A 17,432-nucleotide genomic window follows, 5' to 3' on the forward strand; every position below is an offset into this window, starting at 1 on the left:
GAGTCCTGGGGCATACCTTGGGGTGCCTTGGCCCTGCTGCCCAGTGGGGGTGCCTGCCTGGTATGGGTGTCAAGGGGTGTCTTGTCTGGGTGAGCCCCCTTAGACCTCCATGGGTCTGCCGCAATGAAGGTGGGGCATATAGGCCCTAGACAGGGAACGCATCCCCGGTGGCTTTAGAGGTTCTAGGGGTCTGTGCCCACCCTTCTGCACCTGCTGAGAGCTGGCCCCCCCTAAGCGTGTGCAGAGATGAGACCTCCCTCCCCATCCCTGTCCTCCTGGCCCCCAGAGGCTGCCAGCTGTGGAACTGGCTCCCTGCCCCCTGCACATACTCGCTTATGAGCTCAGAGCAGTTGTCTCCCACAGCTGCTCTGGGTGTGGCAGGGGGAGGATGCCATGTCCTTCCTTGGGGAACCCACAGAGCTACTGTGTAATTCAGGAGGCGGTGGTGTGCTGGGAAGAGCCCAGAACTCAGGGCCCTGGGGAACTGGTGTCAAAGTAATCTTTCCACAGAGGGACACTGAGGCCCAGGGGGGTGTCCATGGAGGCAGGTGGCCACCTGCCCAGGTCCTTCCCAGGCCAAGAGCCCAGCCAGACCATGGGGGAGCTGGGGGCGGGGCAGAGGTGCTGACTGCACAGTGAGTCAGCAGGATGGTCCCAGCTCACCTCCTTGAGGGGGATTAAGGAGATTAGGTCCTAAATCACAGGATGGGGAGCTGGGGGGCCTGGGGACATTGCCCCGTTTGTCCCATGGTGGGCAGCCCATGCTGATGGCCAGCCCATGCTGATGGCCCGGCTCCTGGGGTGAAGAGAGTCAAGTCACTTGGGGACAGCCCAGGGCCCAGTGGGGTCCATTTGTGCTGGTTCTCTTTACAGAAGCCCCTGTGTAGGCAAGGCCCAGTTTCACCTCACCCACCTGTGCTGGGGGCCAGCGGTGCCCAACCTGGAGTGGGCAGAGGCCAGAGTCAGCCTGGGGCCTTTGGCATTGATGGTGCCAGCCCCATACCTGCAAGGGGTCCAGTCGGCAGAGCCACAGCCAGTGGAGCCTCAGCTAAGATCTGCAGAGTGACTACGTTACCTGCAGGAACCCCATTTGGGCCTGGCTAGCCAGCCTGCCCATTCCCAGCCTGGAACTCCTTGGGTCTTCCTGGGGGATTCTCCGATTGTCCTCCACAGACACACCATTGACTGACTGCCCCTGACCCTCCCCATTCCAATTCCCGGGGGAAGGAGGCAGGCACTCAGGGCGAGGGGGCATGGGCAGCCCTGTGTGCTGGAGGGGCCCCCACCCCCCAAGCTGCAGGAGTTCCATTTTTTGCTCATTGATGAGCACACCCCCTCAGGGGTCCAGGGGAGGTGGGGGGGAGCCCAGGAGAGGTGAGATGTGACCCGGCCCAGGACAGCTTCAGGAGGGACAGGCCCTGTGTACAGGGCTCTCTGTTGTGGAATGCCCAGTGAGGAGGGCTAGGCAGTTGTGCACACAGCCTGCAGTGGAGCCCAAACGCTTGGGTGGGGGAAGTCACTGAGGTGGGAAGATGGGGAGCAAAGGGGGCATGCCAAGAAGAGGGCTCGGACGAGAGTCTGCTGGGGTGAAGAACCTGTGACCTCTGGTGTGCCTTAGAGAGAGGGGACAGGCTAGTAGTGGGCACTTACGGTGAGCTTCCACAGCCAGGCCCTGTCAGAGTGCAGAGAGTGGCCTCTCTGTGACTGGGGGAGACTAGGTAGGTTGGAGTTTCAGACTCTAGGAAGCAACAGTGTGTGTGGAGGGGACAGGACACCTGCTGGCAGTTGGAGTGGCCCAGGAGGGACAGGGAAGGAAGGTCTTTGTGATGAGGTACAGCGTGGCAGATGCCGCACAGGGAGGAGGGCAAGCTTGGTGCTGGTGTGGTGTTTTGGGACAGGTGCTCAGCTGGACCTTGAGTTGGGGCAGCAGGCCTGGCGCTGGGACGAGAGGGAGGAGACGCTCCTGCCAATGAAAAAGAGTCCATTTGGGGGGTGGGGGTGGGGCCAGACCCCAAATGCCCAGAAAGAGGCAAGTCGGCACTTCTGGACCACCATACCATCTGGTGATGCCACCTGCAGGGATGGGGTGTGTTGGGGGAGACGGCACCCGGATGGGGAAGAGGGGCCATGTGGAGGGCTTTACCCTGGATTAAGCTGGATTTTCCAGGACGGGTGAAGTGGCCACGTGGGGAAAAGGAGGGGGGCTCTGAGCACAGCAGGGTCTCATCCCCACTCTGCCCTTCCCCCTCACCCCACTCGCAGGTTCCCCCGCCTCCCCCCCACCCCCACCCCCATGGATCACTCCTCGTTCAGCGGTGCACCTCGCTTCCTAACCCGGCCCAAGGCCTTCGTGGTGTCGGTGGGCAAAGATGCCACGCTGAGCTGCCAGATCGTGGGCAACCCCACGCCGCAGGTCAGCTGGGAGAAGGACCTGCAGCAGGTGGAGGCAGGCACTCGCTTCCGCCTGGCCCAGGACGGCGACCTGTACCGCCTCACCATCTTGGACCTGGCGCTGGGCGACAGCGGGCAGTATGTATGCCGTGCGCGCAACGCCATCGGCGAAGCCTTCGCGGCGGTCGGCCTGCAGGTGGACGCCGAGGCAGCGTGCGCCGAGCAGGCACCCCATTTTCTGCTGCGGCCCACATCCATCCGCGTGCGCGAGGGAGCCGAGGCCACCTTCCGCTGCCGCGTGCGCGGTTCGCCGCCGATGTCTGTGAGCTGGGACAAGGATGGGCGGCGCCTGGGCGCGCTGCAAGCTCCCCGAGTGCGCGTGGAGGCGAGCGGCGAGGCGAGCGCGCTGCGCATCCTGGCCGCGCAGCCGTGCGACAGCGGCACGTACACGGTGCACGCGGAAAACCCGCTGGGCGCCGCTAGCGCCGCCGCCGGGCTTTTGGTGGACACGGAAGCAGACACAGCCGGCCAGCCCGGGGCCTCCACAGCCATGCTCCTGGCGCACCTGCAGCTGCGGCGCGAGGCCATGCGCACCGAGGGCGCCCTGGCCTCGCCGCCCAGCGCCAGCACGCGCACCTGCACGGTGACTGAGGGCAAGCACGCGCGCCTCAGCTGCTTCGTGATGGGTGTGCCCAAGCCTGAGATAGTGTGGAAGAAGGATGGGCAGCTGGTGGCCGAGGGCCGGCGACATGTGGTGTACGAGGACGCGCAGGAGAACTTCGTGCTCAAGATCCTCTTCTGCAAGCAGTCAGACTGTGGCCTCTATACTTGCACGGCGTCCAACCTCGTGGGCCAGACCTACAGCTCCGTGCTAGTCGTCGTGCGAGGTGAGCTCCTGGCGCCGGGCGCAAGGTCACTGTGCGCAGTGAGCACAGGCAGAGGCTCCTCCCCAGGCCTCCTGTCTTTTCCTTCCAACGGCGGCTGCTGCTGCCATCTCCCCACCCTGTGCCTGTCTGGTAGAGGAATCCGTGGTTGGAGGTCTTGGCAGCTCTCTCTGTTCTGTTCCATTGTCTTTGTGAGAGTAACACGAGTATACAACAAAGTGCTTTGTCACTAACACCCCCTCCCTCTGGGAGATGGTCAGGGTGCCCAGTGGCTGAGCCTGCTCTCTCCAGGCTGAGGGTGACCCAGGCTCTCCACCCCTCCTACAGGATGCTAAGGGGGTCTCCCTGGCAGAGCTGGAAGTAGGGCAGGAGCAAGGACAAACCTTGTGCTGTCAGAGGCCTCAGGCTGGGGCTGCACCAGGGTGCAGCTTGAAGGTGGTTCTGGGTCAGTTTGCAGGCTCATGTTCAGGTCTGGGGGCTCCCCCAGGGCACCGGGGCAGCTGTAGGCAACACCATCAGAATTTGCTGGAGGGCCGTTTACTCTTGTTTCCTAAGACCAGCCTCTTGAAGTGGTTGGAGTCCCACCTCCACTTTTTACCAGCTGTAGGATCTCCAGCAGGGCGCTCAACCTTCGTGTGCGTGCCTCAGTTTCCTCGTTTTTCGCACGGAAGTGCGCTCCTAGAGTTGAGCAATTTCGCAGGCCAGTACTTGTCCAGTGGCCTCACTGCTGTGTGAACCCAACCCATCCTGCCTGTCCAGGACCAGCTTAGAGGCCTGCTCAATGGGGCTGCTTGCTGTGGCTTCACCTGCCTCATTTCTCCTTTTCTCTTCCAGACTTCTCCTTATATTTTTTTGGGGGGGGCTCTTTCCTTTAAGTTCTGTTCCCTCTTCTTTGTCCTCCCTCCTTTTCTATACCCCTACCTCCCTCTGTCCCCTCCTTACAGCTCCTCTGCCCTCCCACCCACCACCCTCTGCCCCCAAAGCCCCTCCAACCCCTGTCCTGGCTCCCTGCCCCCACCCCAGCCTTACACCTCCCTTACCCTGCCCCCCTCCTTCCCCTCACCCTCCTCCTCGCCCCCTGACCGCCCCCTCCATCACCCCTCCTGTCTGCCCCTCTTCCCTCTCCTCGCCCCACTCACCTGAGCTCTTTTTCCGCAGAGCCCATGGTGCCCTTCAGAAAGCGGCTGCAGGACCTGGAGGTGCCAGAGAAAGCGTCGGCCACGTTCCAGTGTGAGGTGCCGCTGCCGCCCATGGAGTCTGCGTGGTATAAGGAGGAGACGCGGCTGTGGGCCAATGCCAAGTACCTCATCGAGGAGGCAGGCGCTGAGCGCCGACTGACTGTGCTCAATGTCACCTCCGATGACGATGCCGTGTACATCTGCGAGACGGCGGAGGGCAGTCGCACGGTGGCCGAGCTGGCGGTGCGAGGTGGGTGGGCAGGGGGCCCAGAGACTGGGCAAGGTCCGGGTCTCACAGGAGCTGGGCAAGTGGCGTAGGTAGTGGCCGGGTGGGGTGGGCAGGACCCTGGCACGAGGGGTGCGTCAGGGAGGGGTGGGGTGGGCACTTGGGGGACAGGGGCGGGAAGGAGGTAGGGGTGGGACAGGCCTACAGGGGTCTCTCTGACCAGCTGCAGCCCTTACCCCTCCCTTTCCCCACTGCTCCTCTGCCCACTCCAGGCAACCTCCTTCGAAAGCTCCCGAGGAAGACAGCTGGGCGAGTGGGAGACACGGCCATGTTCTGTGTGGAGCTGGCCAAGCCAGAGGGCCCCATCCACTGGCTGTGGAACCAGCAGGAGGTGGTGGCCGGGGGCCGAGTGGCCATTACTGCCGAAGGCACGTGCCACACACTGACCATCTCCCAGTGCAGCCTGGACGATGCGGGTGAGGTGGCCTTTGTGGCTGGGGACTGCCGGACGTCCACCCAGTTCTGCGTGTCAGGTAAGGGCCTAGGGAGTACCTGTCAGACAGAGGGTGCCTCTTCCCTGCCCACAGTCCACTGGGCCCTGCTCTGAGTTGTCGCCTGTTGCAGGGAGTGCCGTGCGGGGCAGGGGATGCCTAGGTTATAGCTCTGGTTCTCTGGGGCTCATGGCTTGTTTGACACCCGCCTCCACTATGGTCACACTAGGCGTCTGCAAAGTAGGAGTCCTGGTGGCCCTCGACCCTGTGAACCAGATTAGAAAGTGCAGGTTGTTCTAGAAGCACAGCGTGTAGGGGGTGACATTGCGGGTGTGTCCTCTTTCTGTGGCCTTTGGTGTTGAGATTGGCTCCCCCAGGGTCAGCCCTTTGCTGGGGACAGGGGCCCTGCACGTGGGTCTCAGCACCCTTGGAAGGGTCATTGTGCCTTGCCTCAACCATCATCCAGCCCAAGATCCCAATGCATAGATGGGGTCAAGGCTGAGGACTGGAAAGAGTTCCTTTCCAGGCCACGTGGACAGCTCAGGGTGGCCCCTGAGGCCCGGGCACTCTTTCCACTGCAAACAGAGAAATGGCCACAGAGCTGAGACTGGGGTTATGGGCTCACAGTGTCCTCTTGGGCTGGCAGTCCCCTTGGGCTGAGACCATTTCAGACCACCAGGGCAGTGCCCCTGGGAAGGGCTGGGAATTCTGTGACAACCCCTTTATCCTACTGTGACCTTGGATCCAGGGCTTGGGGAGGGGGCTCTCAGTTGGTGACATGGGCCCGTGCTCTGCTCAGCCCCCAGAAGGCCGCCCCTGCATGCTCCTGAGGCCCCTGTGGTGAAGGCCAGGACAGAGAGCTCCGTGACCCTTGGCTGGTCCCCACCACCCCATGGGGACCGTCCTGTTGCTATCGATGGCTACCTTGTGGAGAAGAAGAGAATGGGCACCCACCCCTGGAGCCGGTGCCATGAAGACAAGTGGGTGGCCACGCCTGAGCTGACTGTGGCTGGCGTGGCCGAGGAGGGGGAATTCCAGTTCAGGGTGTCAGCTGTGAACAGATTTGGCCAGAGCCCCTACCTCGAGTTCCCGGGAACTGTACACCTGGGTAAGTGTGGAAGGTTCTGTTCTCCCCGGCACCCTGGTGACAACCTGTGGGGCCATCTGCCCCTGAGTCACCCAAACCCAGAGTGTGGCCCAGCCTTGGAGAGGCCAGAGTGACTCATGGGTCCTCTTTACGGTAGGGGGGTGGGCCCAGGGTCCTGACGCTATTGAAGACTTTTTTGTAGGAAGGCCAGGGGACCCCAAGACAGGACTCGAGCCCTGCAGGAACCTATCTGTATCCACCAGCCCTGGGGCACTGGGCTACACAGCTGCCCCACCACACTGGGTTTGTGGGATCTGAAGGGGATCTCGGGTGGCTGTAACTTGTCCTCACTCCACCCTGCGTCTGACTTTCGCTCGTGGTCTCCATGTGCTTGTTCAGTGGACTTCCTAGAGCAGGGGTTATTTGGGCCCAGGCATTGGGGGAGAGGAGGGCAGGGGCCCAGCTCCTTCCTGAAGCCCCCATCCCACAGCCCCCCAGCTGGCTGTGAAAACACCTCTGAAGGCGGTAGAGGCAGTGGAAGGCGGCGAGGTGACCTTCTCTGTGGACCTCACTATGGCCTCAGCAGGGGAGTGGTTCCTGGACGGGCAGGCCCTGAAGGCCAGCAGCGTGTATGTGATACACTGTGACGGCACCCGGCACACTCTCACCATTCGCTTGGTGCCTGTCAGCCTGCACGGGGCCGAGCTCAAGTTTGTGGCCAATGGTATCGAGAGCAGCATCCGCATGGAGGTCCGAGGTAGGGGGACCCCGTCCCATGACCCTGGGGCCCCTCTGAGCCCCGTTTCCTCTGGGAGTGGGGGTGGGATGGGGTCCCTGGGGTCTCAGGGCTCGGGAGATCTGTCGTTGCTCCTAGGGCAGGCGGGCTGCTGGATGCAGTGGGGCCAGGCGGTGGGGTGTGCAGGGTCACCGGGTGTGAGTGGAAGAGGGGCTAAAGTGTCCCCGATGGCGCCAAGCTTCAATTCTCTGTGTGTCCCCCCTTCCCTTCCCCTTCTCCCCTCCTCCCTCTTTGTTGATTCCTTCTCCTACGCCACTTCTTGTCCTGTCTCTGCCTTTCTTGCCTCTCTGACTCCCTTCCACCATATCTGGCTCTTCCCCCTCTGTTGACTCTGCCTCGTTCCACTTCCCCCGTCCCCTTCCCCCTATCCACACTCTGCTGTCTACACCCCGCTCTGTCCACTCCTTCATCCCACTTCCCTCCCCCCACCCCCTTCCTCCGATCGCTCTCCCTCTGTCCACTTCCCCCTTCACCCACACCCACTTTGTCCACCTGTCTGTGACTTCCAGTGGCCCCAGGGCTGACGACCAAGTGTCCGGCAGCAGCAGTGGCAGCACGGGAGGTGCTGGCCCGGCTGCACGAGGAGGCCCAGCTCCTGGCCGAGTTATCGGACCAGGCTGCAGCTGTGACGTGGCTCAAGGACGGACACGCACTGTCTCCAGGCCCCAAGTATGAGGTGCAGGCGTCAGCCGGGCAGCGGGCACTGCTAGTGCGGGACGTGAAGCAAGAAGACGCAGGCCTGTATGAGTGTGTCAGCCACGGGGACCGCATCGCCTACCAACTATTGGTGCAAGGTGACACCAGTGTGTGTGTGTTCATGTCCTCCCTGGGCCGCCGCTGTAGCCAGGGCCGCGCATTCTGTCCTCCAGCTCTGGATAGGCTCTGGGGCACCTGGGTAGCAGGAGCTGCTGTTCTCTGTTCCCGTGGGGAGGGTGGGGGATCAGGGGCTCTGCCGACCCCCTGAGGAGGGTGGGGAGTCAGATAGGCTCAGGTGACCCTGTGGGGAGGGCAGGGGTGTGTGTGGGGTGCTCAGCCCACCCTATGGAGACAGTGAGGGGATGGGATGGAGTCAGGTGACCATGTGGGGAGGGCAGGAGTCTGGGCAGCTCTGCTGACCTTGTGAGGAGGGTAGGGGGTCAGGGCAGGCTCAGGTGACCCCTGAGGGTAGGGTGGGGAACCAGGGACCCTGCCAACCCCGTTGGGAGGGTGGGGGTCAGGGACTCTGCTCAGTAGGGGAGGAGCTTCCTATGAGTGGGTGGCACTTGGGTGGTTGAAAGTCAGCAGCTGAGGCTGGCCCTGTCTCTGAAGGGGCCTAGGTTTGGGCGAGGGCCAGTGTCTCCCATGATCCTGAAGCCCCGAGCACCTTCATCTGCTAGCTGCCTGGGCACGTGTGTGGTTAGGGCTCTGTCGGACCCCTGACCTGCCCATGTGCCCTTGTAGGCCTCACATCTTTTTTTGCACAAGGACACGGCTGGTGGCTGTGTGGATGCCGTGGCCTGGGGCTCAGCCCACTTTGAATACGAAACCTCAGAGGCCCACGTGTGTGTACACTGGTACAAGGATGGCGTGGAGCTCGGTCACTCCTGCCAGCGCTTCTCACAGGAGGACATGGGCACACGGCACCGGCTGGTGGCTACCTCAGTCACCGTGCAGGATGAGGACACCTACTTGTGCCAAGTGGGCAAGGACACTGTGGACTTCTGGTCGTGTGTCTGTGGTTAGTGCACTGCCTCCCAGGTTTGGTGTGTGGGGAGCAGGTCTGGCTGCATCCAGCTGTGCAGCACTTGCAAGGCCAAGCTGTCTCTCCCTTCATTTCTTCTGAGAATACTTGGGGGTAGGGGCAGTTACTTCTGAATTTGGGTGAAGAAACTACCCACGAAACTAATATATATATGGGTGAAGAATGCAGGCTTGGAAAATAAAAGATAAGAAGGAAATTTAAAGCCCTTGTCCTCTTTTTAAAGATGGGGAAATGAGGCAGAGCAGACCTAGAAAGTGCTGTAAGTGTCCTTGGAAGGTTAGATTTGGATCTTGGTGAATCTGAGGCCCTGGCTCTTTCTAGAAGCCATTGAGGTCTCTTGGCAGATTCTCCAAGTCCAGTTCTGCCCCATCTTGGCCCTCAGAAGGGTCTCTGCCATGCCGCCCAAGCCTCCTTCCATCTGAGCACAGGCACTGGGGCCGGGCTGCCCATCATGGAGCTCTGAGGCTGCTTCCCATCACACCCAGGAGGGGTTGGGGTACCTGGACCACCTGTGCCCATGGAGGGTTCCACGTACAGCACCTGATCACAAAGGATCCTCGTGGGAGGGATCCGAGGCTGCCTGGGGTCTAGAGCAAAGCTCTGTCATGGCTCCAGGACTTGGGAAACCTCACCTTGGCAGAGCCTCTGCTGTGTATCCCTCCCTGTCACCAGAGCCCTCAGAGATGTTTGCCAAGGAGCAGCCAGCACTCGGGGAGGTACAGACCGAGGTGGGGGCCCGTGCCACACTGAGCTGTGAGGTGGCCCAGGCCCAGATGGAGGTGACATGGTACAAGGATGGGAAGAAGCTGAGTGTGAGCTCAAAAGTGTGCATGGAGGCCAAGGGCTGCACCCGGCAGCTGGTGGTGCAGCAGGTGGGGAATAGGGACGCAGGGGAGCACAGCTGTGAGGCCAGGGGCAGAAGGTCTCCTTCCGCCTGGGTATCACAGGTCAGTTGATGAAGCAGACATTTGACCATTTCACAGGAACAGGCCTGTTTTCAGTGTGGGTGACGGCAGTGCTCAGCTGACTCATCAGGCCCGTATCAAATAACCCCAGAACTTAGTGACCCAATGGAACGATCTGTGGGCAGGAATTCAAGCAGTGCTCAGCATCGGTGGCTCATCTCTGCTCCACATGGTGTTGACTGGGACACTAGCATCCAGTCTGGCCTCATTTGTGTGTCTGATGTCCCAGTCAGGGGGCTGGCTGTGATGGCAGGCCTCTCTCTTCTAGTGATGTTGTCTGGGCTCATTCCTGTCTGGGACCATGCTGTTCTCTCCTCTGGGCCTATGCTCTCCATGTGACGTCTCATTCTCAAGGCCTCTTTCTCCATGTGGGTAGCCTGAGCTCCTTCATATTCTGGCTGGGTTCCCTTTAGGGATTAGGAGATGCTACAGGGTTTGTTAAGGTTTGTTTTCACCAGTCCCAGAATATTACATTCTGTGTGTTTTATTGCACAAAGCCAGACATAAGGCCAGCCTAGTTCCAAGGAGTTGGAGAAGTAGACCTCACTGTTGATGAGGAGTCCCCTGGTTAATTGGGGACAGTTTCTAACAATCTACCACAAGGACACAGGCTCTATCTGTCTAGATCTTTGCTTTCTTGAGCATAAGATAAAGATCTTTCTAATGCTTATTGCCTCATGGTCACAAGATGGCTTCCATAGTTCCAGCCATAATGTTCAAGGTGGGAAAAACATGTAAGGATTGTGTGTGTGTTCGTTTTTTTCCTTTTCACTGCTCTGCAGTAAATTATCACAAACTCAGTGGCTTAAAATAATGCCCATCTGTTAGTTCACAGTTCTATAGATTAGAATTCAAGATGTGGATTCTGGATTCTCTTATCAGGGTCTCAAGGGCTGGAATCCATGTGCCATCTGGCTGAGTTCTCTCAGGGCCCTTTTCCAAGCTCATCCAAGTTGTTGGCAGAATTCATTTCCTTGTGGTTCTGGGTCTAAGGCTATTTCCTGGCTGGCTGGCAGCCAGGGGCTGCTCTTAGGTCCTTTGCCACATGGCCCCTCATGTCCATTCACTCTTTTTTTTTTTTAAACATCTTTATTGGAGTATAATTGCTTTACAACGGTGTGTTAGTTTCTGCTTTACAGCAAAGTGAATCAGTTATACATATACATATGTTCCCATATCTCTTCCCTCTTGCGTCTCCCTCCCTCCCACCCTCCCTATCCCACCCCTCTAGGTGGTCACAAACCACCGAGCTGATCTCCCTGTGCTATGCGGCTGCTTCCCACTAGCTATCTATTTTACGTTTGGTAGTGTACATATGTCCATGCCACTCTCTCACCCTGTCACGTCTTACCCTTCCCCTTCCCCATATCCTCAAGTCCATTCTCTAGTAGGTCTGTGTCTTTATTCCCGTCTTGCCACTAGGTTCTTCATGACCTTTTTTTTTTTTTTCCCTTAGATTCCATATATATGTGTTAGCATACTGTATTTGTTTTTCTCTTTCTGACTTACTTCACTCTGTATGACAGACTCTAACTCCATCCACCTCATTACAAATAACTCAATTTCGTTCCTTTTTATGGCTGAGTAATATTCCATTGTATATATGTGCCACATCTTCTTTATCCATTCATCCGATGATGGACACTTAGGTTGCTTCCATGTCCTGGCTATTGTAAATAGAGCTGCAATGAACATTGTGGTACATGACTCTTTTTGAATTATGGTTTTCTCAGGGTATATGCCCAGTAGTGGGATTGCTGGGTCATATGGTAGTTCTATTTTTAGTTTTTTAAGGAACCTCCATACTGTTCTCCATAGTGGCTGTATCAATTGACATTCCCACCAACAGTGCAAGAGTGTTCCCTTTTCTCCACACCCTCTCCAGCATTTATTGTTTCTAGATTTTTTGATGATGGCCATTCTGACCGGTGTGAGATGATATCTCATTGTAGTTTCGATTTGCATTTCTCTAATGATTAGTGACGTTGAGCATTCTTTCATGTGTTTGTTGGCAATCTGTATATCTTCTTTGGAGAAATGTCTATGTAGGTCTTCTGCCCATTTTTGGATTGGGTTGTTTGTTTTTATGTTATTGAGCTGCATGAGCTGCTTGTAAATTTTGAAGATTAATCCTTTGTCATTTGCTTCATTTGCAAATATTTTCTCCCATTCTGAGGGCTGTCTTTTGGTCTTGTTTATGGTTTCCTTTGCTGTGCAAAAACTTTTAAGTTTCATTAGGTCCCATTTGTTTATTTGTGTTTTTATTTCCATTTCTCTAGGAGCTGGGTCAAAAAGGATCTTGCTGTGATGTATGTCATAGAGTGTTCTGCCTATGTTTTCCTCTAAGAGTTTGATAGTGTCTGGCCTTACATTTAGGTCTTTAATCCATTTTGAGTTTATTTTTGTGTATGGTGTTAGGGAGTGTTCTAATTTCATTCTTTTACATGTAGTTGTCCAGTTTTCCCAGCACCACTTATTGAAGAGGCTTTTCTCCACTGTATATGCTTGCCTCCTTTATCAAAGATAAGGTGACCATATGTGCGTGGGTTTATCTCTGGGCTTTCTATCCTGTTCCATTGATCTATGTTTCTGGTTTTGTGCCAGTACCAAACTGTCTTGATTACTGTAGCTTTGTAATATAGTCTGAAGTCAGGGAGCCTGATTCCTCCAGCTCCATTTTTCGTTCTCAAGATTGTTTTGGCTATTCGGGGTCTTTTGTGTTTCCAGACAAATTGTGAAATTTTTTGTTCTAGTTCTGTGAAAAATGCCAGTGGCAGTTTGATAGGGATTGCATTGAATCTGTAGATTGCTTTGGGTAATAGAGTCATTTTCACAATGCTGATTCTTCCAATCCAAGAACATGGTATATCTCTCCACCTATGTGTATCATCTTTAATTTCTTTCATCAGTGTCTTATAATTTTCTGCATACAGGTCTTTGTCTCCTTAGGTAGGTTTATTCCTAGATATTTTGTTCTTTTTGTTACAACGGTAAACGTGAGTGTTTTCTTAATTTCACTTTCAGATTTTTCATCATTAGTGTATAGGAATGCAAGAGATTTCTATGCATTAATTTTGTATCCTGCTACTTTACCAAAGTCATTGATCAGGTCTAGTAGTTTTCTGGTAGCATCTTTAGGATTCTCTATGTATAGTATCATGTCATCTGCAAACAGTGACAGCTTTACTTCTTCTTTTCCGATTTGGATTCCTTTTATTTCTTTGTCTTCTCTGATTGCTGTGGCTAACACTTCCAAAACTATGTTGAATAATAGTGGTGAGAGTGGGAAACCTTGTCTTGTTCCTGATCTTAGTGGAAATGGTTTCAGTTTTTCACCATTGAGGACAATGTTGGCTGTGGGTTTGTCATATATGGCCTTTATTATGTTGAGGAAAGTTCCCTCTATGCCTACTTTCTGCAGGGCTTTTATCATAAATGGGTGTTGAATTTTGCTGAAAGCTTTCTCTGCATCTATTGAGATGATCGTATGGTTTTTCTCCTTCAATTTGTTAATATGGTGTATTACGTTGATTGATTTGCATATATTGAAGAATCCTTGCATTCCTGGGATAAACCCCACTTGATCATGGTGTATGATCCTTTTAATGCACTGTTGGATTCTGTTTGCTAGTATTTTGTTGAGGATTTTTGCATCTATGTTCATCAGTGATATTGGCCTGTAGTTTTCTTTCTTTGTGACGTCTTTGTCTGGTTTTGGTATCAGGGTGATGGTGGCCTCGTAGAATGAGTTGTGGAGTCTTCCTCCCTCTGCAATATTTTGGAGGAGTTTGAGAAGGATAGGTGTTAGCTCTTCTCTAAATGTCTGATAGAATTCGCCTGTGAAGCCATCTGGTCCTGGGCTTTTGTTTGTTGGAAGATTTTTATCCACAGTTTCAATTTCAGTGCCTGTGATTCGTCTGTTTATATTTTCTATTTCTTCCTGGTTCAGTCTCGGCAGGTTGTGCATTTCTAAGAATTTGTCCATTTCTTCCAGGTTGTCCATTTTATTGGCATAGAGTTGCTTGTAGTAATCTCTCATGATCGTTTGTATTTCTGCATTGTCAGTGTTACTTCTCCTTTTTCATTTCTAATTCTATTGATTTGAGTCTTCTCCCTTTTTCTCTTGATGAGTCTGGCTAATGGTTTATCAATTTTCCATTCACTCTTATGCTTCAAATCTCTTTGGCCAGGAAGAACCCCCTCCCTTCTAAGGTCTCACCTGATTAGGTCAGGCCCAACCAGGATAATCTCCTTGTTAATGAACTCATAGTCAACTAATCTGGGACCTACATTCCTTCTGCAGAATCCCTTCACAGCAGTGCCTGGATTAGTGTTTGGTGGAATAGCTTGGAGAAGGTGCATGCATACTGTGGTGCAGGGATCTTGGGGCAGTCCTACCTAGCACAGGATGTCACCTGCTCTTTCTTCTATTCAGAGAACAGATGCTCTCTGAAGAGCCCACAGCCGATTTTCCCTATGCCTCCCAGTACTGTGTGGGTCCAATGGCCATGCCTTGCTCAGGCACCCGGGAAAGTGAGTGCCTAATCTTCCAGCTTCAGCAGTGGGACACTGAGGGTGGTAGAGGTGGGCGTGTGGTGGTGTGGCTGGCCTGGTTCTGCTGAGGGATCTGTCCTGTGGCACTGGCCCATGCCCACAGCAGGGTGGCTGTGCCCTGGTTTTGGACACTGACTTCGAGGCAGGCTGTGGAGGGATCAGAGTGGACAGGGTCAGACCTCACTCCTGCCTCTTAGGAGACAGGTGACCTTAGGCAAGTCGTCAGTGTCATGTCCCCCTGAAGTCTGTCTGGAAACTCAGAATGTGGCCTTAACTGGAAATGGGGTCCTTGCAGACAACATCAAGGAAAGGATCACAAAATGAGATTACCCTGGATTAAGGTGGGCCCTGACTCCAATGACAGGTGTCCTGTGAGAGAAAGAAGAGGGATATTCGTGATACAGATACACGGGGACATGGCCAATGACAATGGAGGCAGAGATTGGGGTGATGCAGTCACAAACCCAGGGATGCCTGGAACCACCAGATTATAGCCATCCTGGTGGATGTCAGGTAGTATCTTACTGTGGTTTTGATTTGTATTTCCCTGATGACTAATGATGTTGAGCATCTTTTCATATGTATTTGGCCATTTGTATATCTTCTTTGGAGAAATGTCTATTCAGATCCTTTGCTTGTTTTTTAATTATTTATCTTTTTATTACTCAGTTGAAAGAGTTCTTCATATATTCTGCATAGTATAGCCTTATACTATATATAATATAGTGTAGCCTTATCAGATATATGATTTGCAAATAGTTTCTTCCATTCACTTTCTTAATTGTGCCCTTTGATGCACAAAAGTTTTAAAATTGTGATGAAATCTAGTTTATCTTCTTTGGTTGCTTGTGTGTTAGGTGTCACATCTAAGAAATCGTTTCCCAATCCAAGGTCAAATAGATTGACACCTATGTTTTCTTCTAAGAGTTTTCCAGTTTTAGCCCTTGTATTTAGGTCTTTGATCCATTTTATGACAATTTTTGTGTATGGTGTGAGTTAGGGGTCCAACTTCATCCTTTCCATTGGATGTCCAGTTGTCCCAGCACCATTTGTTGAAAAGAATTTTTCCCCATTGAATTTTCTTGGCATCCTTGTTGAAAGTCAATTAACCATTAATTAAGTATTTACTTCTGGACTCTCAATTTTATTCCATTGATATATATGTCTACCACAGTCTTGATTATTGTAGCTTTGTGGTGTGTTTTGAAATTGGGAAGTGTGAATTCTTTAACTTTTTTTTCAACATTGATTTGGTTATTTGATGTCCCTTGCATTTCCACATGAATTTTAGGATCATCTTTTTAAGTTTTGCAAAAAAGACAGCTGGTATTTTGATTGGGATTGCATCAAAATGTATAGGTCAATTTGGGGAATATTGCCATCTTTTTATTTTATTTTAAAAATTTATTTATTTATTTATTTTTGGCTGCGTTGGGTTTTTGTTGCTGCACGTGGGCTTTCTCTAGTTGTGGCGAGCAGGGGCTACCCTTCGTTGGGGTGCGCGGGCTTCTCATTGCGGTGGCTTCTCTTGTTGCGGAGCACGGGCTCTAGGCATGCGGGCTTCAGTAGTTGTGGTGCATGGGCTTAGTTGCTCCGTGCATGTGGGATCTTCCCGGACCAGGGATTGAACCCATGTCCCCTGAATTGGCAGGCAGATTCTTAACCACTGCACCACCAGGGAAGTCCCCAAATGACTGGTATCAGATTTCTTTTTTAATTTTATTTTTTTGGCCACGCTGTGTGGCATGCGGGATCTTAGTTCCCTGACCAGGGATCGCACCTGAGCCCCTGTAGTGGAAGCGCAGAGTCTTAACCACTGGACCACCAGGGAAGTCCCCTTTGCCATCTTAACAGTGTTAGTCTCCTAATCCACAATATGAGATGACTTTCTATTTATTTTGGTCTTTTAAATTTCTTTCAGTTATGTTTTATAGTTTTTAGTGTGCAGGAATTGTGCTTATTTTGTTAAGTTTGCTGCTAAGTATTTTATTCTTTTTGATGCTACTGTAAATGGAATTGTTTTCTTAGTTTCATTTTTAAATTGTTCATTCCTAATGTATGGAAATAGAATTGATTTTTGTATATTGGTCTAGTATCTTGCAGCTTCTCTGAATTCATTTATTCACTCTATTAGTTCTTTTGTGGATGCCTTAGGATTTTCTATATACAAGTCATGTCATCTGCAGGTAGTTTTACTTCATTTCCAGTCTGGATGCCTCTCATTTTGTTTTTGATTACTGATTAAATCTCTTTACTTGTTATAGGTCTATTCAGATTTTTTCCCATTTATTCTTGTGTTAGTTTTGATAGTTTATGTGTTTCTAGGGATTTCTCCATTTCATCTAGGTTATCTAGTTGGTGTGCAGTTGTTCATAGTATTCTCTTATAATCCTTTTTATTTTTGTAAGGTCTTTATTGATGTCCCCAGTTTTTTATCCTGATTTTAATAATTTGAGTCTTCTATCTTTTTTTCTTAGTCAGTCTAGCTAATATTTTGTCAATTTTGTTGATCTTTTCAAAGAACCACCTTTTGGTTTCCTTGATTCTTTCTATTGCTTTTGTATTCTCCATTTCACGTATCTATGCTCTAATCTTTATTTTCTTCATTCTTCTAAGTTTGGGTTTAACTTAATCTTTTTCTTGTTTCTTAAGGTATGAAGTTGGGTTATTGATTTGTGATCTTCTTTTTAAGATAGGCCTATAGCTTATAGCTATGGATGGCAGGAAACTGAACACTGCTTTCACTGCACCTCATAAGTTTTGGTATGCTGTGTTTTCATCTTCATTTATCTCAAAATATTTTCTAATTTTCCTTGTAATTCTCCTTTGAGTGTGTTGTTTAATTTTGACATACTTGTGAATTTTCCAGTTTTCTTTCTAGTATTGCTGTCTAGTTTCATTCCATCATAGTCAAAAAGATTCTTTGTATGCTTTCAGTCTTTTTAGATTTATTGAGACTTGTTTTATGGCCTAACATGTGGTCTGTGTTAGAGGATGTTCCATATGTGCTTGAGTAAAATGTGTCTTCTGTTGCTGTTGGGTGGAGTGTCCTCTGTAAGTCAGTTAGGTCTAGTTTCTTGTATAGTGTTATTCATGTCCTATTTCCTTATTGATCTGTC

The 17,432-nt window shown here is 52.3% G+C and overlaps 1 protein-coding gene across 1 annotated transcript in view; it reads left to right on the forward strand.

The window, feature by feature from the left end:
* Positions 1 to 2,293: 2,293 nt before the first annotated feature.
* The window catches only part of OBSCN (obscurin, cytoskeletal calmodulin and titin-interacting RhoGEF), a 148,003-nt gene continuing 132,864 nt past the window's right edge, over positions 2,294 to 17,432 (forward strand). Inside the window, exons 1-8 of the mRNA XM_068534674.1 lie at positions 2,294 to 3,278; positions 4,434 to 4,703; positions 4,952 to 5,212; positions 5,970 to 6,278; positions 6,748 to 7,014; positions 7,563 to 7,858; positions 8,494 to 8,770; positions 9,467 to 9,666. Coding sequence (XP_068390775.1) covers positions 2,294 to 3,278; positions 4,434 to 4,703; positions 4,952 to 5,212; positions 5,970 to 6,278; positions 6,748 to 7,014; positions 7,563 to 7,858; positions 8,494 to 8,770; positions 9,467 to 9,666 — 2,865 coding nt within the window. The remainder of the gene's footprint in view (positions 3,279 to 4,433; positions 4,704 to 4,951; positions 5,213 to 5,969; positions 6,279 to 6,747; positions 7,015 to 7,562; positions 7,859 to 8,493; positions 8,771 to 9,466; positions 9,667 to 17,432) is intronic.

Source organism: Eschrichtius robustus, chromosome 2 (assembly GCF_028021215.1).
Source record: "Eschrichtius robustus isolate mEscRob2 chromosome 2, mEscRob2.pri, whole genome shotgun sequence".
Classification (NCBI taxonomy): Eukaryota; Metazoa; Chordata; class Mammalia; order Artiodactyla; family Eschrichtiidae; genus Eschrichtius; species Eschrichtius robustus.